The sequence below is a fragment of the Miniopterus natalensis genome, chromosome 6 (assembly GCF_054644295.1).
Source record: "Miniopterus natalensis isolate mMinNat1 chromosome 6, mMinNat1.hap1, whole genome shotgun sequence".
NCBI classification, from domain to species: Eukaryota; Metazoa; Chordata; class Mammalia; order Chiroptera; family Miniopteridae; genus Miniopterus; species Miniopterus natalensis.
In genome coordinates this window covers 48,316,868-48,343,238 of record NC_142086.1, presented here as the reverse complement: position 1 = coordinate 48,343,238, position 26,371 = coordinate 48,316,868, and the positions used below count along the sequence as shown (strand labels likewise).

The 26,371-nt window shown below is 34.9% G+C and overlaps 1 protein-coding gene and 1 pseudogene across 1 annotated transcript; both read right to left on the bottom strand.

Moving 5' to 3' along the window:
* Positions 1-625: 625 nt before the first annotated feature.
* On the bottom strand, positions 626-26,371 carry PPP1R2 (protein phosphatase 1 regulatory inhibitor subunit 2). The gene is made up of 6 exons (XM_016200025.2): positions 25,949-26,371; positions 12,941-13,048; positions 9,938-10,015; positions 9,364-9,455; positions 4,934-5,101; positions 626-2,487 (listed from the first exon to the last, which is right to left on the bottom strand). The coding sequence occupies exons 1-6, from the start codon at positions 26,071-26,073 to the stop codon at positions 2,441-2,443; spliced, it is 618 nt and encodes a 205-aa protein (XP_016055511.1). The 5' UTR covers positions 26,074-26,371; the 3' UTR covers positions 626-2,440.
* On the bottom strand, positions 8,812-8,927 carry LOC148092906 (U6atac minor spliceosomal RNA; annotated as a pseudogene).

Here is a 26,371-nt window from a genome sequence, read left to right as displayed (position 1 = left end):
ATTTTATTATTAGGTTTTAAAGATCACTGCTGAATTTCAAACTAAAAAATGAATGAACAGAAATGATGACACCAAAGAGTTAAGCAGAAGAAGTGATACTGATTAAAGAGCTGAATGTAAAATCTACCTTGGCTAGAAGTAAACATTGACAGAGAACTTTCTATAAAGGAAAATCGAACTTGAATCATAAAGGTTCATTTTCTATATAGTCCAATACCATGTTAATTAGGAACTCATGATTTGATGAAAACAGTTTTACTTAGTTACATTCAACTACCTAAAATCCTACTGGGCATGCTATTTGCCATCTCTTATTCCCCTGAGATAACTACGTTTCTTAAAACAAGATATGAGAGTTTGCCTGTGATTGAAGTCTCAAGAAATAGTCTGTAGAAAACACCAAAAGAATCAGTTGTTAAAGGTCTTACCTTTTTTCACTGTACAGCAGCTTTTCCTACAAATGAGTGTGTGGATACTTTCTAAGAACTCAAAATGAGAAAACGAAAAACAAGTCTGTGTACATGAACATATGTACAAACATATGTATAAGCTTAAATCCCCTCAAATGGGTTTAAATAGGTAAAAATACCTCAATATTCTAAATTCAAAAAGCAGAGATAAACAGTTTTGTGTTATTAACATGTTATAGTTAGAATACTATACCTGCAGTTCAGAAGTGCTTTGATTGGATTCCATTTAAAAAAAAAAAAAGACATTCAAAATAATAAAAACATTCTTCTAACAACAAATAATTTTCCCACTTAAAAAAATGTTTTTATTGATTTTTTAAAGAGGAAGGAAGGAAGAGGGAGAGAAACATTGATGTGAGAGACAAACATTGATCAGTTGCCTCCCCTAAGCATTCCAACTGGAGATTGAACTGGTAACCTAGGTACGTGCCCTGACCGGAAATTGAACCTGGATGACACTCAACCAACTGAGCCACACCAGCCAGGGCTCTCCCACTTTTTATTTATTTTGACATATTGATATTTCCATAAACTTTTATGTGGAAGATAAGCGGTTCAATAAAAGCCATTTCATATATACAATATACAGAAATTATTTAAAAGTCTGTTCATATAATGGATTCTTTGGGTACTAACAAAAAATTAAGATACAAATAATTGACTAAAAATGAAACTATCACTAAACCAAGAAACACAGGAACTGTACTTCATTTCAGGGGGGAAAAAATCTCAATCTTACTGGGTTAGAAGAATAAAGTACATTTGTCATAGTATACATTATCATATTCCCTTAAAGCAGAGATTAAAGTTTTAAATTAAAAAATGTTCAGCATTACCTCTGTCTATACATTTAGGAACTATCATATCATCACTGGCTACACACAATTCTCTCATCATGCAAAAAAACCTTGGTTGATTTTTAAGGTCTATTTAAGTCAAACAATAAACTAGTAATAGCAAATTAATTAGCAAGCTGTAAATCAGAGTGGTGTAGAAATTCTGCAGTTGAATTGTATTTCCTGTCTATAGTACTGCTGCTATTAAATCTATTTTCTCTACGTATTTGAAGAAAAAAATAGGCATTGATAGTCAAAATAAGATTTTCATTGATGCAACAAATGATAGAGTATGTGAGAGAAGGAAGAGTTCCTAATGTCACGACAATCTTTATGATCCTTTATAAAGGTAAAGGATTATTGTGTGCATATATGTGGGAAGGAGTAAGAAATAAAGGCAGGTGGTTAAGACAGGCATATAAAGGGAATGCTGAGACTATATTAGAATTATATTTGTTAAAAAAAAACTGATCTGAAGTCTGCCAATTGAGTGTACAAAAAAAGAGCAGACACTAGTGCAAGTTTAACCTGATAATTTATTTGTGAATAAAGCTAGTTTTGGTGAGAAAAAAGTTTAATCCTTTCCTTGGAAACATAAAGAAACTCAAAAGGAATTTTAAAGGTAGTAGGCCAGAAAATGCAAGTAATTCTTATCATCCTTTTCCATTAAACAAGTAAATCAAGTTGAGATGTGTGTTAAAATACTTTTCAGACTGAATATTTAGCAGCCTATATAATCTGTTGTTTCAATTGGATTTTGATTAAAAATTTTTTTTTTATGAGTTATCACATCTAGAATGAAGAAAATAAATTACATCCCCTCCCCTTCCCAAGATATTGTTTAACCTCTAAAGCATAAAAAGCTATATAATATCTTATACAAATTAACCAGTGTTCTTAAAAAAGTAACGCAGTTTGGGGCTGATGATATTATGCTGTATTTGTGGTGAAGTACTAGGCACAAGAATATACATATCAATTAGGCATTTTCAGTCTAATTAGTCTCTAAAGTTATTTAATTCTTGGCAACATTGGTGTGCATTTTGGTACTTAAGTCATGAATTGTAGAGAACAAGAAGCAGTATAGTATAGTAACAGGATTTGTATCGACAATTAGTGTTGAACAAATCTCTTCTATGAACTCTGTGATTTGTTTTGCAGCTGGTCACCTGTAGTAGATCCTGCAAAGATAAAAGGAAAAAAAAAATCAACATAATTTGCTTGTTATGTATTGTCAACCTTGAAACTCCCTGAGCTAAAGTTTCCTTCCACTGCCATTGATGATTAACAAATAAAAGGGTCTAAAAAACAAATAAGGTATATTTCATGTAGGCAAATTAGTCTGAGATGAAACAATCTGCATACCCCCAAAATATTCTAAAGACCAGAATTGGAGTCTTGACTTGGTGATACGACAAATAGGTTTCAGACTGAACATTTCTGTGACTAAATCACAAGTGGATAACTGAGTTTATTACAACTCAAATACCCAAAGCTATAAAAAGATTTGCATTTATGGTATCAAAACTATAAAATATATCCTCAGAGTCTAAACATGCCACTTTTCTTTTTTTAAAAACAGTAATAAAACAGAGGTCGGGGAGATGAAGGAGAACAATGTTAAAAAATAATGGGTTCCATAAAAGCTGGAAATTTTAAAAGCTGATAAGATTTTTTTTAAAGAACAAAAAAGGGTAGAGAATAAATGAGGAACTTTCTTCCCCATGCCATATTATGTAATATTTTTTATCCTTGTGGACTTTATGAAGCTAAGTAGAATATACTCCTATGTATGTAGTACTTCATCTTCAATGAAGAAAAACCAGGCACTGAGCTAATGCAAATTTTAATCATTACCTTTAAACAAAAAAATTTTTTTATGTACTAAGTGTGAAATCTAATGTCTTACAAGTAGAGACAGACAAAAAGCCAGAGTTATTTTTCAAAAAGCTGTGGCTTAAAAAAAGAAATCCCTTTAACCTTTTGCACAGTGTTGCTTGTGCAAATTCCCAGAGTCAAATAAGGTAACTATCCCCAGTGCTTGGTCAGAGTCATTAAGAATTGATATTGAAAGTCTAAGTAGAAACTGATAAAAACTTATAACGAAAGAAACATTCATTTTGAATACATCAAAATAAATCACTGAGATATAGGTAAATGGGGAACAAAGACCAATTAGGAGATAGGCCAACTGAAAATGAATAATAAATTTTAAAAGAGACATGTAACGATAATTATTCAATATAAAGCTTATTCAAGTTAAATCTAAGTTAAACAGACTATGATGCATAAAATGGAAATGAAATGCTGTATAAAGTAAACAGTATTGCTCTGGCCGGGTAGCTCAGTTGGTTAGAGCATTGTCCCAATACGCCAAGGTTTGGGGTTTGATCCCCAGTCAGGGCACATACAGGAAGGAATCAAATTAGTGAATACATAAATAAGTGGAACAACAAATTAATGTGTTTGCCTCTCCTTTCCATTCTCTAAAATCAATAAATAAAAATTTTAAAAAATAACAGAAAACAAACTGTATGAAAAGTTAAAGCCTAATCTGTATCAAAAAATACTGTAATATTTTAATTATAATGAGACAGTTATCAGGTTCTATCACAGAATCAATCATATTTCATATATGCTCACTGAAACGATACAATATTTATTTTCCTAAGACTTAGCCATCCAAGGCACAACAAATAGTTACATTTTCCACTGAAAAGCATCAGTTTGCAAGTACAAAGAGTAGGTAACCAGGCACAACATCATTAGTGATGTAGAAGATTCACCTTCATGGAATACCAAAACAACAGTTTATTAAAAATAAATAAATAAAATCTACTTCCTATGACTTATCAAGAGTTGATAGGCTGCAGGGGCAGATTGTCTGAGACTTAAAAAAACAAAACAAACCCTGGCCAGCGTGGTTCCGTGGTTAGAGCATTGGCCCATGAACTGAAGGGTCACAGGTTAGATTCTTGGTCAAAGGCACGTACCTGGGTTGCAGGTTTGATCCCCAACCCTGGTCAGGACACGTGAGGGAGGCAACCAAACAAGAGATACATGTTTCTTTTATTCTCTCCCTCTCTCTCCTCTCTTTCTCCCCACCCCCCCTCCATTCTCTCTAAAAATCAATGGAAAAAATATCCTCAGGTGAGGATTAAGAAAAAAAAAAAAAAAAAATTAGTCAAATAACCTGTCAATCTAACAGTCAAAAGAATCAACACTGCAAAGATATACTTTGCACCCAAAGGGATGTTAAAACAAATCTTCCATATTAAACTCATTTCTTTAAAAAAGTTTAAACCTTAATTTAGATTATTAAAGATCAAACAGGATCTAAAATGTTAAAAACAAAATATAGCTTAATATGAAGACAAACATCATTGCTTAAAATCAAGTACATTTAAACACATAGCCATATAATATAACATATGGTCTTAAATCAACCCTGGGCATAAAAACTATTATTTTTGAGATTGGCCACAGGGGTTTCAATTTTAGAAACTTTTGGCATAACTGAATGCCAGCAAAAATATTCTGGGGTTCTTCAAGTTTAAAGCAAAATAAAATCTACTACTCAGGCACAAAGGATCACGAGAGTCTCAGGAATATTCCGAAACATCTAACCTTGACTTGATTCTTCTGTATTCATGCTTTCTCCTGCTGCAGTCTCTGACATTTCTTCATCTTCATCATCCTCATGTAGGTCCTTTGAAATTAATTGCCTAGCTAATTTAATATTCAGTCCTTCATTGTAGTGAAGCTTCCTTTTCATTTCGAACTGTCGCTTTTTTTCTATAAAATACAAAAAATAGGCTTAGGAAATCCTTCGCTCAAGGACTGGCCAACTATAGCCTATGTCTGTTAGTAAATATTACTGGAACACAGTCATGCTCGTTTGTTTTTGTAATGCTTAAGGTTGCTTTTGTGCTCAAAGGCAGAGTTGAACAGCTTCAATAGAGACCATAAGGTCCACAAAATGGAAAACATTTACTTTTTAGCCTTTACAGAGAAAGTTTGTCAGCCTCTGCTTTAGACAGGTCAAGTACGTCTTAAATGGAATACAGGAATAAAGCCATTAGTTGTTCTACCTGTGAAGAAAATTCAAAGATACAGAAAAACTTTCCAGAAAGAGTTGAATGGGGAAACAAAGCAAGCTATAATACTCTGTGTGTATACTGATAGTCTTAGTAGAAATTGATAAATATTACATACAAATATTATATACAAAGCCTGCATGTATGTGAGTAAATAAGACTAAGTAATTAACAATGGTTAATTCTGGGTCAAGAAACTATAGGATAATTTTAATATTTTCAACTTTTCTATTTTCATAATTAAGAAAAAATTTCTTTAAAAAATTCTTATTATTAAGAAATTGCCATGATTTAAAATGTTGCTGGCTAATAATACCACCTCATGCCCAGAGTAATTTTAAGAAAAGCCTGTTGTTATAGTGAAGTAATTCTGGACTATTCTCTCATTTATATTCTTCACCACGGAAACATTAAACTAGCAGCAAATAAACATAGCTGATCATATTTAATAGAAGAAATAATTCTAAGATTTTAAAATTTCTTACACCAGTAAATTAAAAAACAAAAAGGGGTTTGATATGAAATTGCCAACTATTTATTTTGTCAAACAAGAGAGAGCTGAAACTAATTCACCATAGTTTTACTATGGTATTGATAAAAATATTTTAATGCCAAAAAGGCAGAGAGAAATAGAAATCTCTCAGAAAACAGCTATTCAAAGTACTTTCTCAATGTCCTCTAATTCCAAGTTTTTATCATTATGTATATGTATATTTATGTTTTAAAAACAGGCATTTATAGTTCATATCACCACTTATCAATCACTTTCAGAAAAGTTCTGAGACCAAGATCCATTTCAGCATCCCATAAAAATATTGACAGGTATCTTTCTTCTTCTCTGCTTATAGATTACTTTGTGATTCGTTTTACTCTTTCAGAGTATCATACTGTAAAGAGGAATGAAATTAAGGGGTGGAGAAAAAGACCATTAAAAAGACCAAGTCCTCACAACTAAATTTTCAGTTATGCCTTTAAGTATTCAAATGATGTAGTACAAGGCAATATAAACAAAACAAAAGGTTCTAATTGCCTCCAATACCAGATAAACTTACTAAAAGGGTAAAACTTTTCTCATTACAAAGTAACCCAATTTCATGGGAAACACTTAAAAAAAAATCACTCTTAATTTCCTCACTCAGAAACTACCATTAGTATTTTATGACTTCAGATTTTTTCCTAAAAAAATGTAGTTTTTATAAAAACCAACCTTATATTGTTTATGCTGCTTTTCCCTCTCATTAGGATGAACATAAGGTCCCAGTTTGCCTAGAGAAGTCTTAGTTTATGCCTAGTGTCTGATGGAATTGTAATAATGGCTTTTTCTTTCAATCTTAAAATGATGCAGAATTTAGACAATAAAGTATATAAAGATAGTAAAATTCTGCCATGTACATGGCAGATTTATATTATTTTAAAATGTCTATAAAGTATGAGTTACAATTTTATCCCCTATTCTTAGTCAAAGATTCCTGATTTCCCCCTTTATATTTTCAATGTTTTTTTATGATGTAACACACATACATTTTTGTGTATTTGTTTTATTATTTTCTCAATTATTAACTAGTGTGGTTTCAAGTTGTGCCACATCACTGTTTAGTGAGTCACAAACAGCATTTAAAAAAAGAAATAAAACAGAACTGAAACATATCACATATAATAAAGGTGACTACTCTTTTGTGAAATTTTACTTTTGTAATTTTATGTACACATGTGTACTAAGTGGGACTTGGTTAAAAATGTTTTAAAAACAGAATAAACACTGGGAAACTGGATTACTAAATCAAAAGATTTTTCTTTTAAAGTTTTCATTTTTCATGCCCACCAACAGTATATGAGTAACCTATTTCTCCACATTCAGACCAAAAGAGATATTGTCATTCTTTTTCATCTTTGTTGATCTGAAAGAAAGGTACCATGACACTTTTAATTTGTAGTTTCTTATTCCCAGGAGCTGATATTACAGTATTTCTGTGTGAACTATATTTATAGTCTAAGAAAATTATTTCTTTTTACTTCTAAGAGATAAACTTACTTGTTATAGATATATTCTAGTTTTGGAATACTTAAAATCTATTATATAATTTAAAAACATGCAATGTATTCACTTCATAGAAAGCTGCTAATACAAGTGGTCTTGATCTTCTTTGAATATATTCATTTTATCTATAATCCTTGCATGACAGAGCAACATAGTGCAGAGTACAAGGGCTTTCAGGGTTCAGGCCCAGCTGTAATAATAATGAACTAACCACATGGACTAGACAAGTGAATTATCCTTTTTATACTTTCTTTTACTATCTTACAAAATAAAGAATATACCAATTATTTTAAGTTAATAGTTAATATTTACTGAGCACTTATAATATGCCAAGAACCAGTGTTAAATGCTTTAAATTCTTTATCTAATACTCACCAATGGTTCTCAATATTTCTTTAGCTCCCAATTTAGAAATGAGGAAATAGAGGCTCAGAGAAATTAAGCAAATGAGACAAGTGGCATACCTGGAGTATAAACTTAGATCTGTCTGGCTCCACAGCCTCGATTCTTGAAATCGAGGGGGAAACAGTTGTATCTTGTTATGGTATCAGTTACAAGACAATTTTTTCTAAAAATTTCTAAAAAAGTTTTTCTAAAAACAAACAAGGATTTTCAGACATGTAATTTGTTTAAAAGCAATAAACATCTATATGTACATACGGATCAGCAACTCAACTCTATTCGTGGGAACTGAACATGTGAAATTGCCAACTACTCAGTGGGTTCCCCCTGCTGGCTAATTCCTAGAAGTACAATTTGAGGAAAAAACCCTTAATGAAAATTGTCAATACAGGTTAATAATAAATTCCCTGTTCTTAATAGACAATATTTTCAGAGAATAATGAAGAAACAAGATCTAGAGACAATTTCTATTTGAAACCCTTTTCAAGGGCCTTTTGGGGTATACTTTGGGAATATGTAAGTCAGGAAGTCACTGAGGACTGAAAAAATATAATACACTTGAGATTATGCTACTGGTAAAGTTTCTCGCTTGTACAACAATTAGGCTCAGATCATCATAATTTCGTTGAATAAGCTATATTCTAAATATGTGAGGAAGAAATGGCAAATTATACCTTAGCAGCTACCTATGACAAAGATTCCAAACTTCTTTTACAATATAGGTCGTCCCCATATTTCAAAGGTCCAAGTACACTACTAACTCTCTTTTGTTTTTCTGTGAGTGTGTTTTTCTTGCATCTTTTTTTCCTCACACACAGGCTTGTGGGTTTTTTTCCTTTTAAAAATAGTTAAAAATAAACTATATAAACAATTTTTAATTCTTAAGATTATACATTCATATCGTTCAAAAAGCAAGGTGAAATATCTTCCCTTCTCTCCTTACCTCCACAGACAACCACTGTTACTTGGAAAAACAGAAACAATGAATAGGTAGCAATACCTTAACTGTGTATGTGCTGTATGGACTACAAGGGCCTTTTCCATCCTTATTGACAGGCCATCTTTATCTCCTTTCCTACGACACTATCGTTCTTCGTACTATGGAACCTAAGAAAAATCTTCACACTATGTCTGACTATCTTGGATCATTAAGTTTCACCACTGTCTTAAAACAGAAAAACCACAAGGAACTATAAAAATTAGCTTTTATTTCAATTTTAAAACCATCCAAACACTCAATGCCTCTAAAAGCATTTATTTAATAAATATTTACTGAGCATCTACTCTATGCCAGGCACTAAAAAAGTACAAAGGTAATATTTTCCCAAATTCTTGAAATCAAGGGGGAAACGGCTGTTACACAATAGAACCACACAAGTAGAATCTGAATTTTAAAATGTTGCTCCCTAATCTCCCACCATCCACTTTCTGAAAAGGAATACCACTTAACAATCTTCCAAATAATGGGTTATTTTAGCAAAAATTATTAGTATAATGCTGAAAGCAGAAAAGGAAATTACCTTGTTCTTCAGGTGAGAGGTCACTGTCATCTTCACTGCTTTCTTGATCATGAACCTGATACTTTGGCTCAGAGCCTTCAGCAGCAGCTAATCTAAACAATCATTTGCAAAGAAATCAACACTGTGATATTCTTGTATTAGTTGAGTGGCTTCAACTTTTGAGTCTCATCAAAAAACATCTAAAGATCATTATACTAGCCATAGTGTAGTACTATGATGAGAAAAATAAAAAGCAAGAGAGTAAGCATGGGTGTAGAAACCAATACACAACAAGGAGAGTGGAGGATGACAAATCAAGGAATAACAAAGAAATAGAGCTTTCATTTAGAAATTCACTTATTTTTGCCTTTGTCACTTTCATCTTTAAAACCCAGGAGGCAGGATATTAAAAAAACAAAAAACCACAATTGGTGTACTAGGCTCTGCTACCAACTGCATACCTTGATTTTAATCTAGAAAAAAGACTATAAAAGTTCATATGAAAAATCCAGATATACTTAGCACATGCCTTTAACTCTGCATAATTAAATACAGCATAAGTGAAAACGCTTTACAGTCAGTCATCAGTACTTACTTCTCAGCTAACTTATCTGGTGTCAGGGCTTCAGTGGTTTCTGAATCACTAAATGCATCTTCATCATCACCTATCATACTAGGACAACAAACAGATTATAATTAATAACTGAACTATAAATTTTTAAGCAGAAAAATAAGGTAGACATAATTCTACTGACTTACTTAAATTATCAACATATTTATAGCTCTGTTGTCATCTCTGAAGCCTCACTTTAGTTTCAATTCAATGCAAATATTTTATTTATTTATTTATTTTTTATTTTTTTAAAATATATCTTTATTGATTTCAGACAGAGGAAAGAAGAGGGAGACAGACAGACAGAAACATCAATGATGAGAGAATCATTGATCAAGCCCACAACCCGGGCATGTGCCCTGACCAGGAATCGAACCCTGATCGCCTGGATCCCAGGTCGACGCTCAACCGCTGAGCCACGCCTGGCTGGGCCAATGCAAATATTTTAAAGTAAATGATCAAAAAAAAAAAAAAAAAAGGCACTACTGCAACCATGAAGATAAATATTGAAAAACTTAAACCATCTGAAAAAAATACTTCGATTATTCCACTCAGTGTGTGTGGTGGTGGTGTTTTTTGGGGGGGAGGGCACACACGAATAATGCAAAAAAAACCCCCAAACCCCTCACTGTCTGATTTTAGAGTATGTACTGGTAAATCAACCTGGAGACAAAGGATCTATGCAGACATAAAGTTAGGTAAAATTACAAAATTGGACCCTAGAGATCTCATTCAGGAAGTTTAAAAGCTATTTAGCTTTCCCAATCTACCCTCTAATGAAAAATTTGCTCCCCACTTATTTGCATTCTCAAGCCACTGAAAGATGTATAAAACAGAATTTAGCTACACACACACACACACACACACACACACACACACACACACACACACACACAAACTACTGATTTATACCTTTCCTGGTTAGTTAAGGAGGCAAGTTACGTAAGTGCTATAGTTTAAATGATGCTCTTTTTTCCAAAGGAAGTTGAAATAAACTCATTTACATTAATGAATATAATTAAGCAGAGTAGGATAAAATAATCAATTTGTAGAACTGTTCTACAGAAAATTCTAGGTTATAGAATTTCAAGTGAATTATATATTTGTGTATATGTGTATACATATAAAAACATATCTATATGGAAGTATATACTCACACACATATATATATATATATACAGGGTGGGGCAAAAGTAGGTTTACAGTTATGAGTATGCAAAACAGTTTACTCTTACATTATTATTTATTGTGTTATTTTCCATACAAACAACTATAAACGTACTTTTGCCCCACTCTGTATATACATAAAAGCAATAACTTTTTGTTACACTAGTATATGAGACTCTTAGGTAGCATAACATGATCTTTACATAAAAAGCATCTTTAAAAAAACACCTCTTTAAGAAAAAAAAGCTGGTAAAACTGGGTAAATTGATAAAGCTGGTAAACTGATAAAAGCTGAACTGAACACATATATCTGTATAGACATATAGCCTCAATCATTTAAGGACCAAATAACTTTAAAGACTCTCAAAGGAAGAGTACGGGTAAGGTAAAGAGAGAAAAAAAAGCAGCATCAAATATCTACCATTCTGATTTATTATATGTTAAATATAAAACCTAAAAATAATAATACAGCTATTTTTTTGAACCATGTTAGATCTAAATTCTTTCAAGATAGTTATCTCCAACCAACAACATATGTAAGATATCTACTTTTAAAAAAAAAATTTTATTTTTCAATTAGAGTTTACTTTCAATATTATTTTATATTGGTTTCAGGTGTAGAGCATAGTGGTCAGAAAATCATACTTTATGAAGTGTTCCCCCTGAAATTTCCAGTACCCACCTGGCACCATACATATTGACTATATTCCCTGTGAAAGAGGTGAAGGGATTAAGAGGAAACTGGTAGTTATAAAATAATCTACTACTTTTGCTGAAAAGAAGCAAGCCCTGACTTTGGCTTCTGGTACAATAAAAGTTTTAAGCTATGTTTTAAAGTATATCTATTATTAAGAGAAAAGGAAAAGTTAAAAATATAAACTTTTCATAAATGATGTCTACTTCTTCCCTCAAGTTTACTAGTATTAGAGTTTCAGTATCTGCACTTATTTCATTATTTCTTTCTACCCTTGGCACAATCTTCATGTTCATTCTTTTTACTGTTTTTGCTATTATCATCAAGTTATCTCAACTTAGCTTCTTCCAAAGATTTCATCCACTGATTTAAAACAGAATTTCTTAACTCTATTTTAACAGTAACTTCTGGATTTATGTCATACTTCAATGACAAAATATTTCAGTCCTGAAAATCTTTATTTTTTTTCAATATAAGTAAGGCATGATCTGAATTAGGTATTTCTACTTATTTAGAACTTCACCTCAAAATGCTTATTGGTACATTATTTTTGTCTTTATACTAATCACTGCCACACATTATTATTTTAAAATTCATTTAAAAATTCTGGAAGACTCAAAATTGACAATAATCACAATGAATCATATAAACTACAATATTATATACATGAAAAATAGGGACATCAAATAGTAGTAATGACCACTTGTCTTGGAATGGGTTAAAAAAGTAGTTAACATCTGTGAAGTTATCATTTTCTGCAAAGAGGCTGAGTAAGCCCTTCATTTCTATTTTGGAAGCAAACAAGCCCAATCATTTTCCTTTTTATAAACAGATTATTTTAAGGAAGGCAAAAGTCAATAGCTTGTGTGCATCATTAGCAGCTAGAAATCACTGAGTTGCAAAAAATAAACAATTACTGCAAAAATTATAATATACAAAATAGATCCCACAATTTTAAAGTTACATATTAGTCATAGTATTACACAAAGATATACAGCTGGGTTACTAATTAGTGCTAGAGTAACAAATATAAAAACAAATTCAAATCAGCTGTTATGTAGAAGTTCGTATCAAATGCAAAATGTAAACAAGTCAAAAAAGGAATGATGTCTACAAAACATTACCCATGGTATGGAGTACTTGGTTCATCTATTTTCATTAAACCATAGTCTTTGTCTGCTGGATGATACGTTGCCAGGATGTTCATTTCATCCCACTTCTGGGATTTTTTACTAAAATTAAAAAGAAAAAAAATTTCCTCAATGTAATGAAGGATAAAAATATGCACATTTAAAATTCACAAACATCTAAACCCCACATTTCAGTTTCTAGTTGACTGCTAACTTCTATTTCTACAGCTACTTTATTAGAATAGAAACTGACTTAGGATAAAAACCGTAAGTAATTAAAATAAAAACTCAGTAAATGTTTTATAAAATACTTAGTGCCCACATACTAAAAAATTATTATTCAGAATCTTCATCAGGCATTCAAAACACTATATGACATGCTTAAGTCTTCACCTGGTCTACAGAATTAAAACAGTAAAAATTGAAATTTATACATTGTTTGATCTCAACAGTTAAGGATTTTTATACCTATATATTAGTTAATAGTGTGACTTTTTTAAAAAAATAAGAGGAATATTTCTTTGGCTTAATTTTTTTCAGATATCCATAGCAATCAAAAGAATCAGGCTAACTCTCCCTCCCAGGAGCATGCCCAGGCTCCCCCTCTTCTTTCCCCACAGGTGTGCATCTCCTAAACTCTAACCCTAAAGGACCCTGCGAGGCTTGCAATCAGGGCAGCAATGGGCAGCTGTAGTTCGCCCCCGGCAAACCCCCTGAACCTTTCCCTAAGGCCCCCTATTCACAGAGTTTTTAGTGAACCAAAGCAGCCCCGCCTAGGCTCATTTTCTCAGCCCTTCCTTGTTTCATTGTCACCAGCTTTAATAAACGTCCTCTAACGTTCAAATAAATAATTTTAAAAAATAAGAACATTAAATGAGTGGGGAAATCTAATTAAATTCATATACCACTAAATAAAGATTTAGGTTGCAAAAAAATAAAATTATAGCTTAGTTTTTTTAATCTAGAAAAATAAGGCTTTGCTCAGAAATGGAATACAGCAGTCCCCCTTATCTGCAGGTTACAAGTTCGAATGCTTGAAATTGCAGATAACATTGAACCCTATATATACTATGTCTTTTTCTGTATATAAAGTTTAACTTATAAATTAGGCACAGTAAGAAATTAATAATAATAATAATAGCACAATTATAATATACACCAATAAAAGTTATGTGAATGTGGTCTCTCTCAAAATATTGTATTCATCACCTTTCTTGTGATGATGTGAGATGGTACAGAACCTACATGGTAAGCTGAACTGAGGTGAACGAACGACGTAGGCATTGTAATATAGCATTAGGCCTGTATAAGGGTTGCTTGAATAAAAGCACTGTGCTACCTGAACAGTTGATCTGATAACCAAATGGCTATTAAATGCCTTTAGCCAGGTAGCTTATACAATGTGGATATGCTGGACAAAGAGATGATTCACACTGAGATTTCATCATGATACTCAGAACTGTGGACAATTTAAAATTTATGAATTGGGATCACTGGGTCAAATGGTAGTTCTGTATTTAACTTTCTGAGGAAACTCCATACTGTTTTTCACAGTGGCTGCACCAGTCTGCATTCTCACCAGAAGCGTACTAGGGTTCCCTTTTCTCCACATCCCTGCCAGCACTTGTCACTTGTTGATTTGTTGATGGAGCCATTCTGACAGGTATGAGGTAATACCTCATTGTGGTTTTAATTTGCATCTCTCTGAAGACTAGTGACTTTGAACATTTTTTCATGTCTCTTGGCCATCTGTATGTCCACTTTGTAGAAATGTCTATTTAGGTCCTTTGCTTATTTTGTAAATTGGATTGTCTTCCTTTTAAGTTGTATGAGTTCCTTATGTATTTTCATATTAACATCTTATCAGATGTATCGACAAACATGTTCTCCCATACAGTGGGCTCTCCATTTTGTTGATGGTTTCTTTTGCTGTGCAAAAAATTTTCAGTTTGTTGTAGTCCCATTTATTTTTTCTTTTGTTTCCCTTGCCAGAGGAGATATGTCAGAAAAAATATTGCTACAAGAAATGTCTGAGATTTTACTGCCTACGTTTTCTTCTAAGAGTTTTATGGTTTCAAGTCCTATATTTAAGTCTTTAATCCATTTTGAATTTATTTTTGCATATAGTGTAAGAAGGTGGTCTAATTTTTTTTAGTATTCATTTGTCCAATTTCTCCAACATTATTTATTGAACAGACTGTCTATACCCCACTGTATGTTCTTGCCTCTTTTGTCATATGTTAATTGATCATATAGGTATGGGTTTATTTCTGGACTCTCTATTCTGTTTTATTGATCTATGTGTGTTTTTATGCCAGTACCCTGCTGTTTTATTATAGCCTTTTAGTATCATTTGATATCAGCTATCATAATACCTCCAACTTTGTTCTTTTCCCTAAGATTGCTGTGGCTATTCAGTCCATATAAATTTTTGGATTGTTATAGTCTGTCAAAAAAACCTTTGGTATTTTGATAGGAATTGCATTGAATCTATAGATTGCTTTGCATAGTATGGACATTTTAATGTTAATTCTTCTTATCTATGAACACAGTATATGCTTCCATTTATTTGTATCTTCTTCAATTTCTTTCTTCAGTCTTATAATTTTTGGTTTTACATCCTTGGTTAAATTTATTCCTGGGTATTTTACTTTTCTGATGCAATTATAAATGGGATTGTTTTCTTAGTTTCCTTTTCTGATGCTTCATTATTGGTATATAAAAATGCAACCAATTTCTGAATATTAATTTTGCATCCTGCTACTTTACTCAATTCATTTATCAATTCTAGTAGCTTTTTGGTGGAATCTTTAAGATTCTCTGCATACAGTATCATGTTATCTGCAAATAATGATAGTTTTACTTCTTTTCCAATTTGGATGCCTTTTATTTTTTCTTCTTGTCTGAGTGCTGTGGCTAGGACTTCCAGGACTATGTTGAATAAGAGTGGTAAAAGCTGACATCCCTGTCTTGTTCCTGATCTTAAGGGAAATAATTTTAGTTTTTCCCCACTGAGTACAATGTTAGCTGTGGGTTTGTCATATATGGATTTTATTATGCTGAGGAATGTTCCCTTTACCCCCACTTTGCTAAGAGTTTTTATCATAAATGGATGCTGGATTTTGTCAAATTCTTTTTCTGAATCTAATGATATAACCATATGATTTTTATCCTTCATTTTGTTTATGGGCTGCATCACCTTATTTGATTTGCAGATATTATACCAACCTTGCATTCCAGGAATAATCCCACTTGATCGTGATGGTGTATAATTTCTTTAATGTATTGCTGAATTTAGCTTGCTAATATTTTGTTGAGGATTTTTGCATCTGTGTTCATCAGGGATATTGGCCTGTAATTTTCCTTTTTTGGAATTTCCTTATCTGGTTTTGGAACCAGGATAATGCTAACCTCATAAAATGAAGTTGGGAGTCTTCTCTCCTCATGAATTTTTTGGTATAGTTTGAGAAGGATAGGTGTTACTTTTCTTTGAATGTTTGATAAAATCTACTTGTGAAGCTATCCAGTCCAGGACTTTTGCTTGTTGGGAGTTTTTTATTACTGCTTTGATTTTGTTTGTTGTAACTGGTCTGTTTCAGTCTTAGAAGACTGTATGTTTCTAGGAATTTACCCATTTCTCTCAGATTGTCAAATTTTTTAGCATATAGTTGTTTGTATCCATGTAATATTTTTGGATTGCAAGAAACTGAAACTGTGGATAAGGGGGGACTACACATGGGATATTTCTACTTAAGAGAAACAGAAATGCTTTATAAGTGCTTTATCAACACTTGTTAATATCAACAAAATAGTCAACAAAATATTTGTAAAACTACCAAGGTGTTCAATAATTAATGCCTTAATTACAAATCCTTATATACTCATTAAAAAGGACATCAAAGATCTGTCAGCTGACAATATTTTGTCACATATGCAGTTTATCACTTGGTTATATACCTGAAAATACTACTACTTTAAAAAGAATCAATGTAAATTTTACACAGATTAAAATCATACCTCCTGCATTTGATCCACACTGTTGAGGTTTAATTGTAAATAATTTCAGCTTTCCTAAATCTATCAATACCCCCAATCCTGAAATTCTCTTGAAGAGTGATATACTTAAATTATATTATTATATTCACTTCTCTATGCTCTGAGTCACCTTAAAAATTATATGTGTCCACTCACGGCAGGTGAGCCTGACTTAAGTTCTCTTCCTTTCTACCCCTAAAGGGCTCCACAGAGTCCCCATTTCAGACTAAGCAATTTTTGTCCTTCATATTGTTATTGTGGTAAACTATACATAAGATAAAATTTACCACTTTAACCATCTTTAAGTGTACAGTTCTATGGCATTAAGTACATTCACATTGTTGTGCAACCATCACCACCATCCATATCCATAACTTTTTCATCTTCCCCAAGAAAAATCCTATACTCATTGAACACTAACTTCTCATTCTCCCCTCCCCCCAGCCTCTGGCAATCACCATTCAATTTTCTGTCTCTGAATTTGACTACTCTAGGTCCCTCATGTAAGTGGACTCATACAGTATCTGTCCTTTTGTGACTAGTTTATTTCACTTACTGTCTTAAAAGTTCAACTATGTTGTGGCATTGTCAAAATTTCTTTCCCTGATAATATTCCACTGTACACTGTAGTACTTTTAACTACAACTTCCTTTAAAGATTACTTACCCTTTGTTTTATTAAGAAACAAAGGTTGGCCAAGACATATACTCCACAGGTGACTGAAACTACAACCCCCTTCCCCTCCAAAACAGTTATAAATTGCCTAATGTCTCTCTTCAGTTCTATTATCTACGAATTTCTGTAAATTTAGACAGCAAATGATTAGGTCTGCTCATGGTCATATTCTACATAAAGTCAAAATCTTAAAAGTGTCAAAATAGTCAAAATCTTAAAAGCGCATAAGAAGATTAAAATTAAGACATATGGGTCATTAATGTTAAGCACAGAAACAAGATTTCTTTTTAAAGAACTTCTATTCACTCAGCATGAAACTCAAGTGAATTTTCAACTTAGCAAATTTAAATTTTGCTAGTATAAAAAACACTTGAACTATTGAACTAGACTGCGTAAAAACTTTGCTTTATACTTACGTCTTTAGATGCCTAGTTTCCAACTGTCTTATCAGTAATAAGTTAGTTGGTCTTGTGGCAGGAAAAAAACCCACACACACAAAAAAAAACAAAAAAGCTTTAACTGGGAGACAGATATTTAAGGTTCAAGTTCCAGTTACCCTTCACTAGTCCTGTGGTTACTGGCAAGTCCAACAAACATCCTCTCTTGGGCTATATTTACTCCACATGGAAATTATAATAAAATGGAGTTTTAATAGTGGTCTTTCTTACTACATAGAATTGTTGAATCAACTGGAATAATGTCCATGAAATCAAATTATAAAAGCACCATACAAATATAAGGAGTTTTAATGATCTCAAAATCTAAAGTTTTGGGTTAAAAATCCTGAAACCAGATCTCACTTAGTACTATAGAGAATGGTTTGAGATAAGGCACTTGGAAAAAATAATTAATGCTTTTGTACAGAATGTCTTCTACTTTTGCCCTGCAGGGCTCAATATTTAAGATCTGCCACAGTATGAGGTTTCTAAAAAGTAATCAGCTTTCTATTTGATTAAATCTACAGTTTCAGGCATTTTATTTTGCTAAACAGTTCTGTTAGCTACAAATTTCTGTAAGTTTAGACAGCAAATGATTAGGTCTACTCATGGTCATATTCTATATAAAACTTACAGTGAAAAGAGATACACTTCTCTAAAGATTTTAGACAGCAGAAATGATCAAGAAGCTTTGATTAGAAGGATAATGAAAAAAAAGGATACAAGTTTTAAGATAAGTTGATTAATTTTGTGAAGAAAGCAATTCAAAAAGCAACAAAGGGGAGACCCATGATCCGGTAATTAAATGTTCCTTCCTGATAGACAATGCCTCTGAAATGACAGCCAGAGTTAAGTTAGAATTAGAAACAGAAAAGCACAGCTAAAAGTTTCATTAAATCTATATAGATAGTCCTATTAAGATTTCCTATTAAGGATATCATAAAGAAAACTAGCTCATCTCTATGTAAAGTTCAAAAGCAGGAAAAACTAAAGTGTGTAGGGCAGGAGGCACTTCTGAAGTAATGGAAATATTCTTTTATTTTTTTTTACCTCGATGGTGGTTACAGAGGTGTTAGCTTTACAATAATTTCTTTCTTTTTTTATATAAAGGACCATGACTTTTTAAAAAAACATTTTTATTGATTTCAGAGAGAGGAAGGGAGCAGGAGAGAGAGATAGAAACATCAATGATGAGAAAAAGAATCACTGATCGCTGCCTCCTGCACTCCCTCCCACCAGGGATCAAGCCAGAAACTGGGGCATGTGCCCTGACCAGGAATCGAACCTCCAGGTTCATAGGTCGATACTCAACCGCTGAGCCACACCAGTTGGGCTATAATAATTTCTTAAGCTTCCAAATATACTTTTCTGTATGTGTATGAAATATTTAAAAACAAAAACATATTAACGACAGTGTTGGGTGCTTCCTAATCTCAAAGTAAAACAAGTTATTTTCTGACAGGACAACAAGATGGCGGCATAGGTAACCGCGATACCGGCCGCCTCCCACAACCATATCAAAATTACAACTAAAATACAGAACAAACATCACTCAGAACCTCCTAAAATCTAGCTGAACAGAAGTCCTACAACTAGGGAACGGAAAAAGCAAAGCATCAAGATGGGTAGAAGGGGTGGAGACGAGGATCAGGCTGAATCACTGGGCCTCGGGCCCACACCCAGGTGCCGTGGTTTAAAACCAGGAGGGATATCTCAGCAGCTGACGTTTCCTGGAGGAGGTTTCCCGGAGGAGTGAGTGGTCCCAGCCCACATCAGGCCCCCAGCCCAGGGTTCCAGGGTGGAAAGAGAAGGTCCCACAACTCCGGTCTGTGAAAACCAGTGGGGATTGTGGCTGAGGGACAGGGAGGCTGCAGGAGTCCCAGGCAGCTCCTCTTAAAGGGACCGCGCACAGACTCACTAAGATGTGCTCCCTCTGAGCTCCAGCACCAGGCAGCCAGCTTGACAGGAACCTGGGACATTCAAGGAGAAACTAACTTGCCTGAAATCAGAGCAAGAGGTGGAGGGGTAGCTTTCTCCAGACAGAAGAGCTGGCAGAGGCCATTGTTCCTTTGATGAGACCTACCCCCCAACAGAGCTGGCAAGCAGACGCCATATTTGAATCTCCAGTACCTGACTCACACCTTTGGCCCCGCCCCTCCCTACTTGCAGGCTCATCCAAGCCATTTTCAGTGGCTTTTCCATGCAAGTGGCCTCTCTAGCCTCATGCTTAGGACTTTCCAAAAATCTCTCAAACAAGCAGCAGCTGGCCTCAGTGTGCCCCATACCTTGATAAGTGGTCCCAAGCCTGGCACTAGTGGCAGCCTGCTCTGGTTCATAGCTTGTCCTCTCCTGGGCACCTCCAAGCCCAGCACAAGTAGCAGCTTGCTGTGTAGCTCATGCTGGGTGGCCCTGGGCAAGGCACAGGCAGAGGCAGACTGTGCACCTCCTGGGAGGACCGAGAGACAGTGCACCTGGTGGTCACTGGATTACAACCTTACCACATCCACGAGTGACACACTCACGGGGTACACTCAGTGAACACCAAAGATCCACTGAAGTAAATCCTGCTTCAGAGGGGTGTCTCCAGCACAACAGCTCCTTGGTTGTAGTTGCAGCTGGTCCTCACAGCCGATTGGCCTGGGGGCCAATTCCTCCAGGTGACGCCAACAGCAACCTAGGCTCAACTACAATACGACAGTACATGCAGCCCACAGAGGGAACTATCTAGAAGGCCCAGCTCAGGTGACTGGGGAAGTTGAGCCACTGGGCGCTCAACTACACAAAGCCACTCTACAAATTACAAGAGACATAGCAGCTCTACCTAATACATAGAAACAAACACCTGGAAGCAGCTAAAATGTGGAGGCAAAGAAACATGTCACAAAGGAAAGAACAGAAGAAATCTCCAGAAAAGGAACTATATGAAACAGAGCCAAGCAAGCTACTAGATACAGAGTTCAGAATAATGGTTACAAGGATGCTCAAGGATCTTAGTAAGACTATTAAGGAAACTAGTGAGATCATCAATGACATAATAAAGTGCCAATCAGAAATGAAGGATACACGAACTGAAATGACGAATAATTAACAGGGAATCAACAGTAAAGGACGCTGAGAATGAATCAATCAGCAATCTGGAATATGAGGAAACAAAAAACACCCAATCAGAAGAGCAAAAAGAAAAAAGAATCCAGAAATATGAAGACAGTGTAAGGAGTCTCTGGGATTTCAAGCGGCCCAACATTCATATTATTGGGATGCCAGAAAGAGAAGAAAGAGAGCAAAAAATTGAAAACCTATTTGAAAAAATAATGACAGAAAACTTCCCCTACCTGGGGAGGGAAACAGACTTACAAGTCCAGGAAGCACAGAGGGTTCCAAACAAGAGGAACCCAAAGAGGCCCACAGCAAGACACATCATAATTAAAATGCCAAAGGTTAAAAACAAAGAGAGAATCTTAAAAGCAGCAAGAGAAAAGCAATTAGTCACCTACAAGGGAGCACTCATACGACTGTCAACTGATTTCTCAACAGAAACTTTGCAGGCCAGAAGGGAGTTGGCAAGAAACATTCAAAGTGATGAAAAGCAAGAACCTATACCAAGATTGCTCTACCCAGCAAAGTTATCATTTAGAACTGAAGGTCAGATAAAGATAAGAAAAAACTAGAGTGCATCACCACCAGACCAGTACTACATAAAATGTTGAAGGGTCTTCTTTAAGAAGAAGCTAATGAACAAAATAATCTGACAAACTAAATAGATCCAGACACATTGAAGAACGCAACAGATGGTCATATCTCAGAGGGAAGAGGGAAGGGGGGTAGACAGTGGGAAGATATTAACCAAAGAAGTTATATGCATAACCCATGGACACAGACAATAATGGGGTGAAGGCCTGGGGAGGGGGTGGGAGTAAGGTGGAGGGAGTTAATGGGGGGAAAATGGGATACCTGTAATACTTTCAACAATAAAGATAAATTTAAAAAATAAATAAACAAGTTATTTTCTAAATGATGTTGACAATATTGAATTAAAAATGACAATTTGTTATCGTTACTACATAGGAGAGAAGAATGAAGATGGATCTTTGGAGTTTAAAAGGTATCTCCAATGTGGGTGGGGGGGCCAAATACCTTGTAAATCTGTTTTGTGAGCTAATTATAGAAAAATGTCGGACACAAACAGAAATGATGTTTTCCTAAAATTAAGGATACAGTTTAAAAATTATAATCCCTAATCCATTAACCCATTAACAATTTTGATTTTTAACAATTATATTCTTTCCACTGTGTATGTATGAAAAAATACGTAAGCTTTCCGTATATATAAAAATACACATACTGTTGTGTATATAAAATGATACAGCATTTATAAAATACATATACATAGTGATATAAAACCTATCAGTATTTTTATTTTATCATAATAAGCTACTTGTGTTTTCTAGTCTTTACCTTTTTTTCAATCCTTACCTGAGGATATGTTTTTATTGATTTGAGAGAGAGAAAAAAGTGGGGAAGGGAGGAAGGAAGGGAGGAGAGGAGACAGAGGGAGAAAGAGGGAGAGAAGGAGGAGAGAAACATTGGTTGAGGTAGGAGGACTGGTGTGTGCAGGAAAAAGAAACTACCATTGCATTTAACACGATAAAGGCACCAATAAAAAGTATGATTATTTAGGGTTCTGTATTTGCAAATAAGGGTACTTGCTGAAATTCACCTGTAACTTCAAAATAAATATTCAGAGGCATTTTCTCAGTCTCCCAAAGAGATGGCAAAGCAGGGAATATTCTGAGTTGCTCAATGCACATTCCCAGCTGAGGTTAAACAAGGAAATGCTTTTAGGTTCTTGTTTCAGCTCTCATACTGTAAGTGTGTGTCCTTTAGGCAGAATATTTAGTACCATGTTATTTGCTTTTTGCACTTTTTGTTGGTGAATTTGCTGTTTAAAATGGCTCCTAAGTGTAGTGCTGAAGTTCTGTCTAGTGTTCCCAAATGCAAGAAGGCTGTGATGTGCCTTAATGAGAAAATATGTGTTAGATAATTTCATTCAGGCATGCGTGATAGTGCTGTTGGCCATGTGTTCGATGTTAATGAAATAACAATATATATTAAATAAGGTGTCTTTAACAGCAACAAAAATTTTAAAAAGTTATATACTGATTGGTTGATAAAAAGGTGACCAGAGGTTTGCAGACACCTGACTTTGTATTTCACCTGGGAGCAATGATTCAGTATTCACTAATTCAGTGTTTGTGGTGCCTTTATAGAACATAACTATTGAAAATAACCAGAATTGACTTACATCCCTGGTCATTTTTATATTAATATAAGATTCTTTAGCATTATACTCTATTCCAACATTTAAAGTTAGACCACTACATTACACTTAATTAGTTTCTGAATTTTAAGTGCACTGTAAATGAGTATTTTCACTCTTTTTATATAAGAGGAAGAATATTGGTTGTATTTAAATTAAAATTATACATTACGAAAAACTTGTTTCAAATGTGTTCAAGTATACCTTTATTGTTTTTGCTCAAAGAGGCTCTCATAAAGTCACTAATATTGTTTGCATGAGCTGTGACATAAATACATAATAATGTATATTGCACAGTTGACCCTTGAACAATGCTGGGGTTGAGGTGCCAACTCCCCCAAAACTTAACTACTAACAGCTTACTGTGACCAGAAGCCTTACCGATAACATAAACAGTTGATTAAGTATTTTGTATGTTATATGTACTACATATTATATTCTTAAAGTAGTTAGAGAAAAGAAAATGTTATTTAGAAAATCATAAGGAAAATACTGTACCCACATATAAGTGGGCCCATGCAGTTTAAATCCATGTTGTTCAAGGGTTACTGCATTACCAATAGAATCAGTTTCTTTGCTTTACAGTCATATAACACTGATTATTACTTCAAGCAAAACATCATGAACCTCAATGAATTAGGGCCTGGTAGCTTCATTTAAAAACAAGACAACCACCCTCTAACTAGACAAGTCAATTAAAGTCATCCGCCTTGTAAAAGGCTCCTTTTGAATGAAATCTGCCCTGATAGCAACTCCTATAGAAGGAGTAGCCCTATATAGGTGAGTCAGTTTAATACAGTGGCTTTCGAGGTAGGATGATCAGGAGGTAAACCCCAATTATACAGAGGCCAACCTGTACATAGAGTGGGGCCACAGGACTTTATGGCAGTTCAAAGTTGAGAATAAGCAGAAGCTAAGAAAACAGAGAAATACAGAAGAAAATTATAAACCACTTAGTAGCCAAATAAAAAGCTTACACTGGAGGACAGCTAAAAATATAAATGCCAGTGAGAACTGTACTCCTGCTGCATTAGAGCCTTGTATAGTTTGTATTGACTTTTTAAACTATCGTGGTCTTCCTATTATAGCTATGTTCTAGTGAGATTCTGCTCTTTAAATCCCATTACCTACAACCATCAACCACCACCCCATCCCCCTCTGAAGTGGCTTATCCCAAACAGACACTGGAAAATTGTGTTACAGAATGTAAGAGTGAAGCATTCAAGAGTCAGGGTGGGGGAGTTGCTAGACACACTAAGGTCTTTTCCAACACCAAAGGTCATGAGTCTCTGTGATCCTACTTATGTTTTCTTCAAGGTAACACAAATCCAGATAAATTTACTATCACCAAGAAGTAGCTCCTCTTATAGACCTAAAATGGTCCTTTAAACAGGTGTGCCCTAGTTCCAACACTCTTAAGTTTTCCTCAACATCCTTATTTTAGCTTTATGACTTCACAGATTTCAGTGTTTTCTTAAGCCTCATTTCCAAAATGTCAAGTCCTTATAGTTTTAGTATTTTACACCAAGCATCCTAGCACTGCCATCCCAGTGGAATACTTTACACTACGTATACTGTATTCCGGTATTTTTCATTGAGCATTGCTCCTTGGGTATCTTTCTCTGTACATATACGCCTATCTCATTCTTTTTAAAAGGCTAGTATGTTGTTCCATTATACAAATGTGCCATAATTAATAGTTCACCAGTCTTATTAGTGGACCTTGGGTTGCTTCCAATTATTTACTATTACCACACAATGCTATGGGTCAATATCTTTTTACATGCAAGAGTATGCAAGAGTAGCTAAATTATCATTGAATTATTTTAAGTTGTTACTTTCAGAACTAAGTTTAAATATGTCTTGAAAGAAGAACAAAGACTAGAAAGCACTCAAACTGTCCCTGCAGATGCAAATATAATTAGCAATAAGTACTTTTCCATTAACTATAGATAAAAGACTTGGAAATTTTTGGTTCCTCCTAGGTGCAGAGATAATGACAAACCAGGACCGTAGAGTTTTGTGGCATGATGCTTTTGATAATGTTCACGTAAAAAAAAAAAAGACAATTTTAAAAATGAAGAAATTGTCTCTTTTTTTGAAACTAGAGTTCCCAAGCCAGGAAAATACTTTAATTATTGAAGAATTTTCGATACCTCGGATACGAGGTTAAGAAATAACAAAAGCTTAACAGGTGAAGCTTTGAAACTTCAATTTGATTCTTTAATGTTCTCAATATCCGAAAGTTCAAAGGTGCTGTGTGTTTTAAGAATATTATATATGCGTATATACTTTTTAAAAAAAACAAACATGTAGCTCCTGCCTTCTTTAAAATGCCTCCACCCTCCGCCGAGCCACAGGACGGAGACCCGAGCGGCGCCAAAGCCGCATCCACGCAGCCTCCCCGCCCGCCTGCTCACCCGCCCGCGCTCGGGGTCCGGGGTCCGGGGTCCGGGGTCCGGGTCGGTAACCTCCGGGAGGCCGAGCGGCTTCCCAGGGCGACCCCGGCGACGAGCGGCCGTCCCCCGAAACTCTCACCTCAGTTCTTCTTCGACGCTCTTGCCGGGCTGCGGTTCGGCCGAGGCTACCACAGAGGAAGTCGTAGAGGTCTTGTTCTTCAGGATCCCCTTTATGGGCCGGTGCGAAGCCGTCGAGGCCGCCATTGCCCGCCCCTCCGGCGGTAGGCTCAGTGTCGCTGCTAGCGGTCGAGGCCAGGAAGGAAAGGGATAGACGCGAGCCGAGACTCGCCAGGCAGCCGCCGAGCCCGCTTGGGGCTAAAGCGGCCGCACCTGCTGTCGCGGAGACAGCTACCGGCGTCGTTTTCACGACACAACGACCCTGACGCTTTGGCGTCCAGCAGACGCCGCGCGACTGGCGGTTCTACGCGCGACCCTGGCCACCCGCACTTTACCCGCAGCCCGCGGAGAGAAGCCGGCCTACGGCCCCAGAGCCGGAGCGACG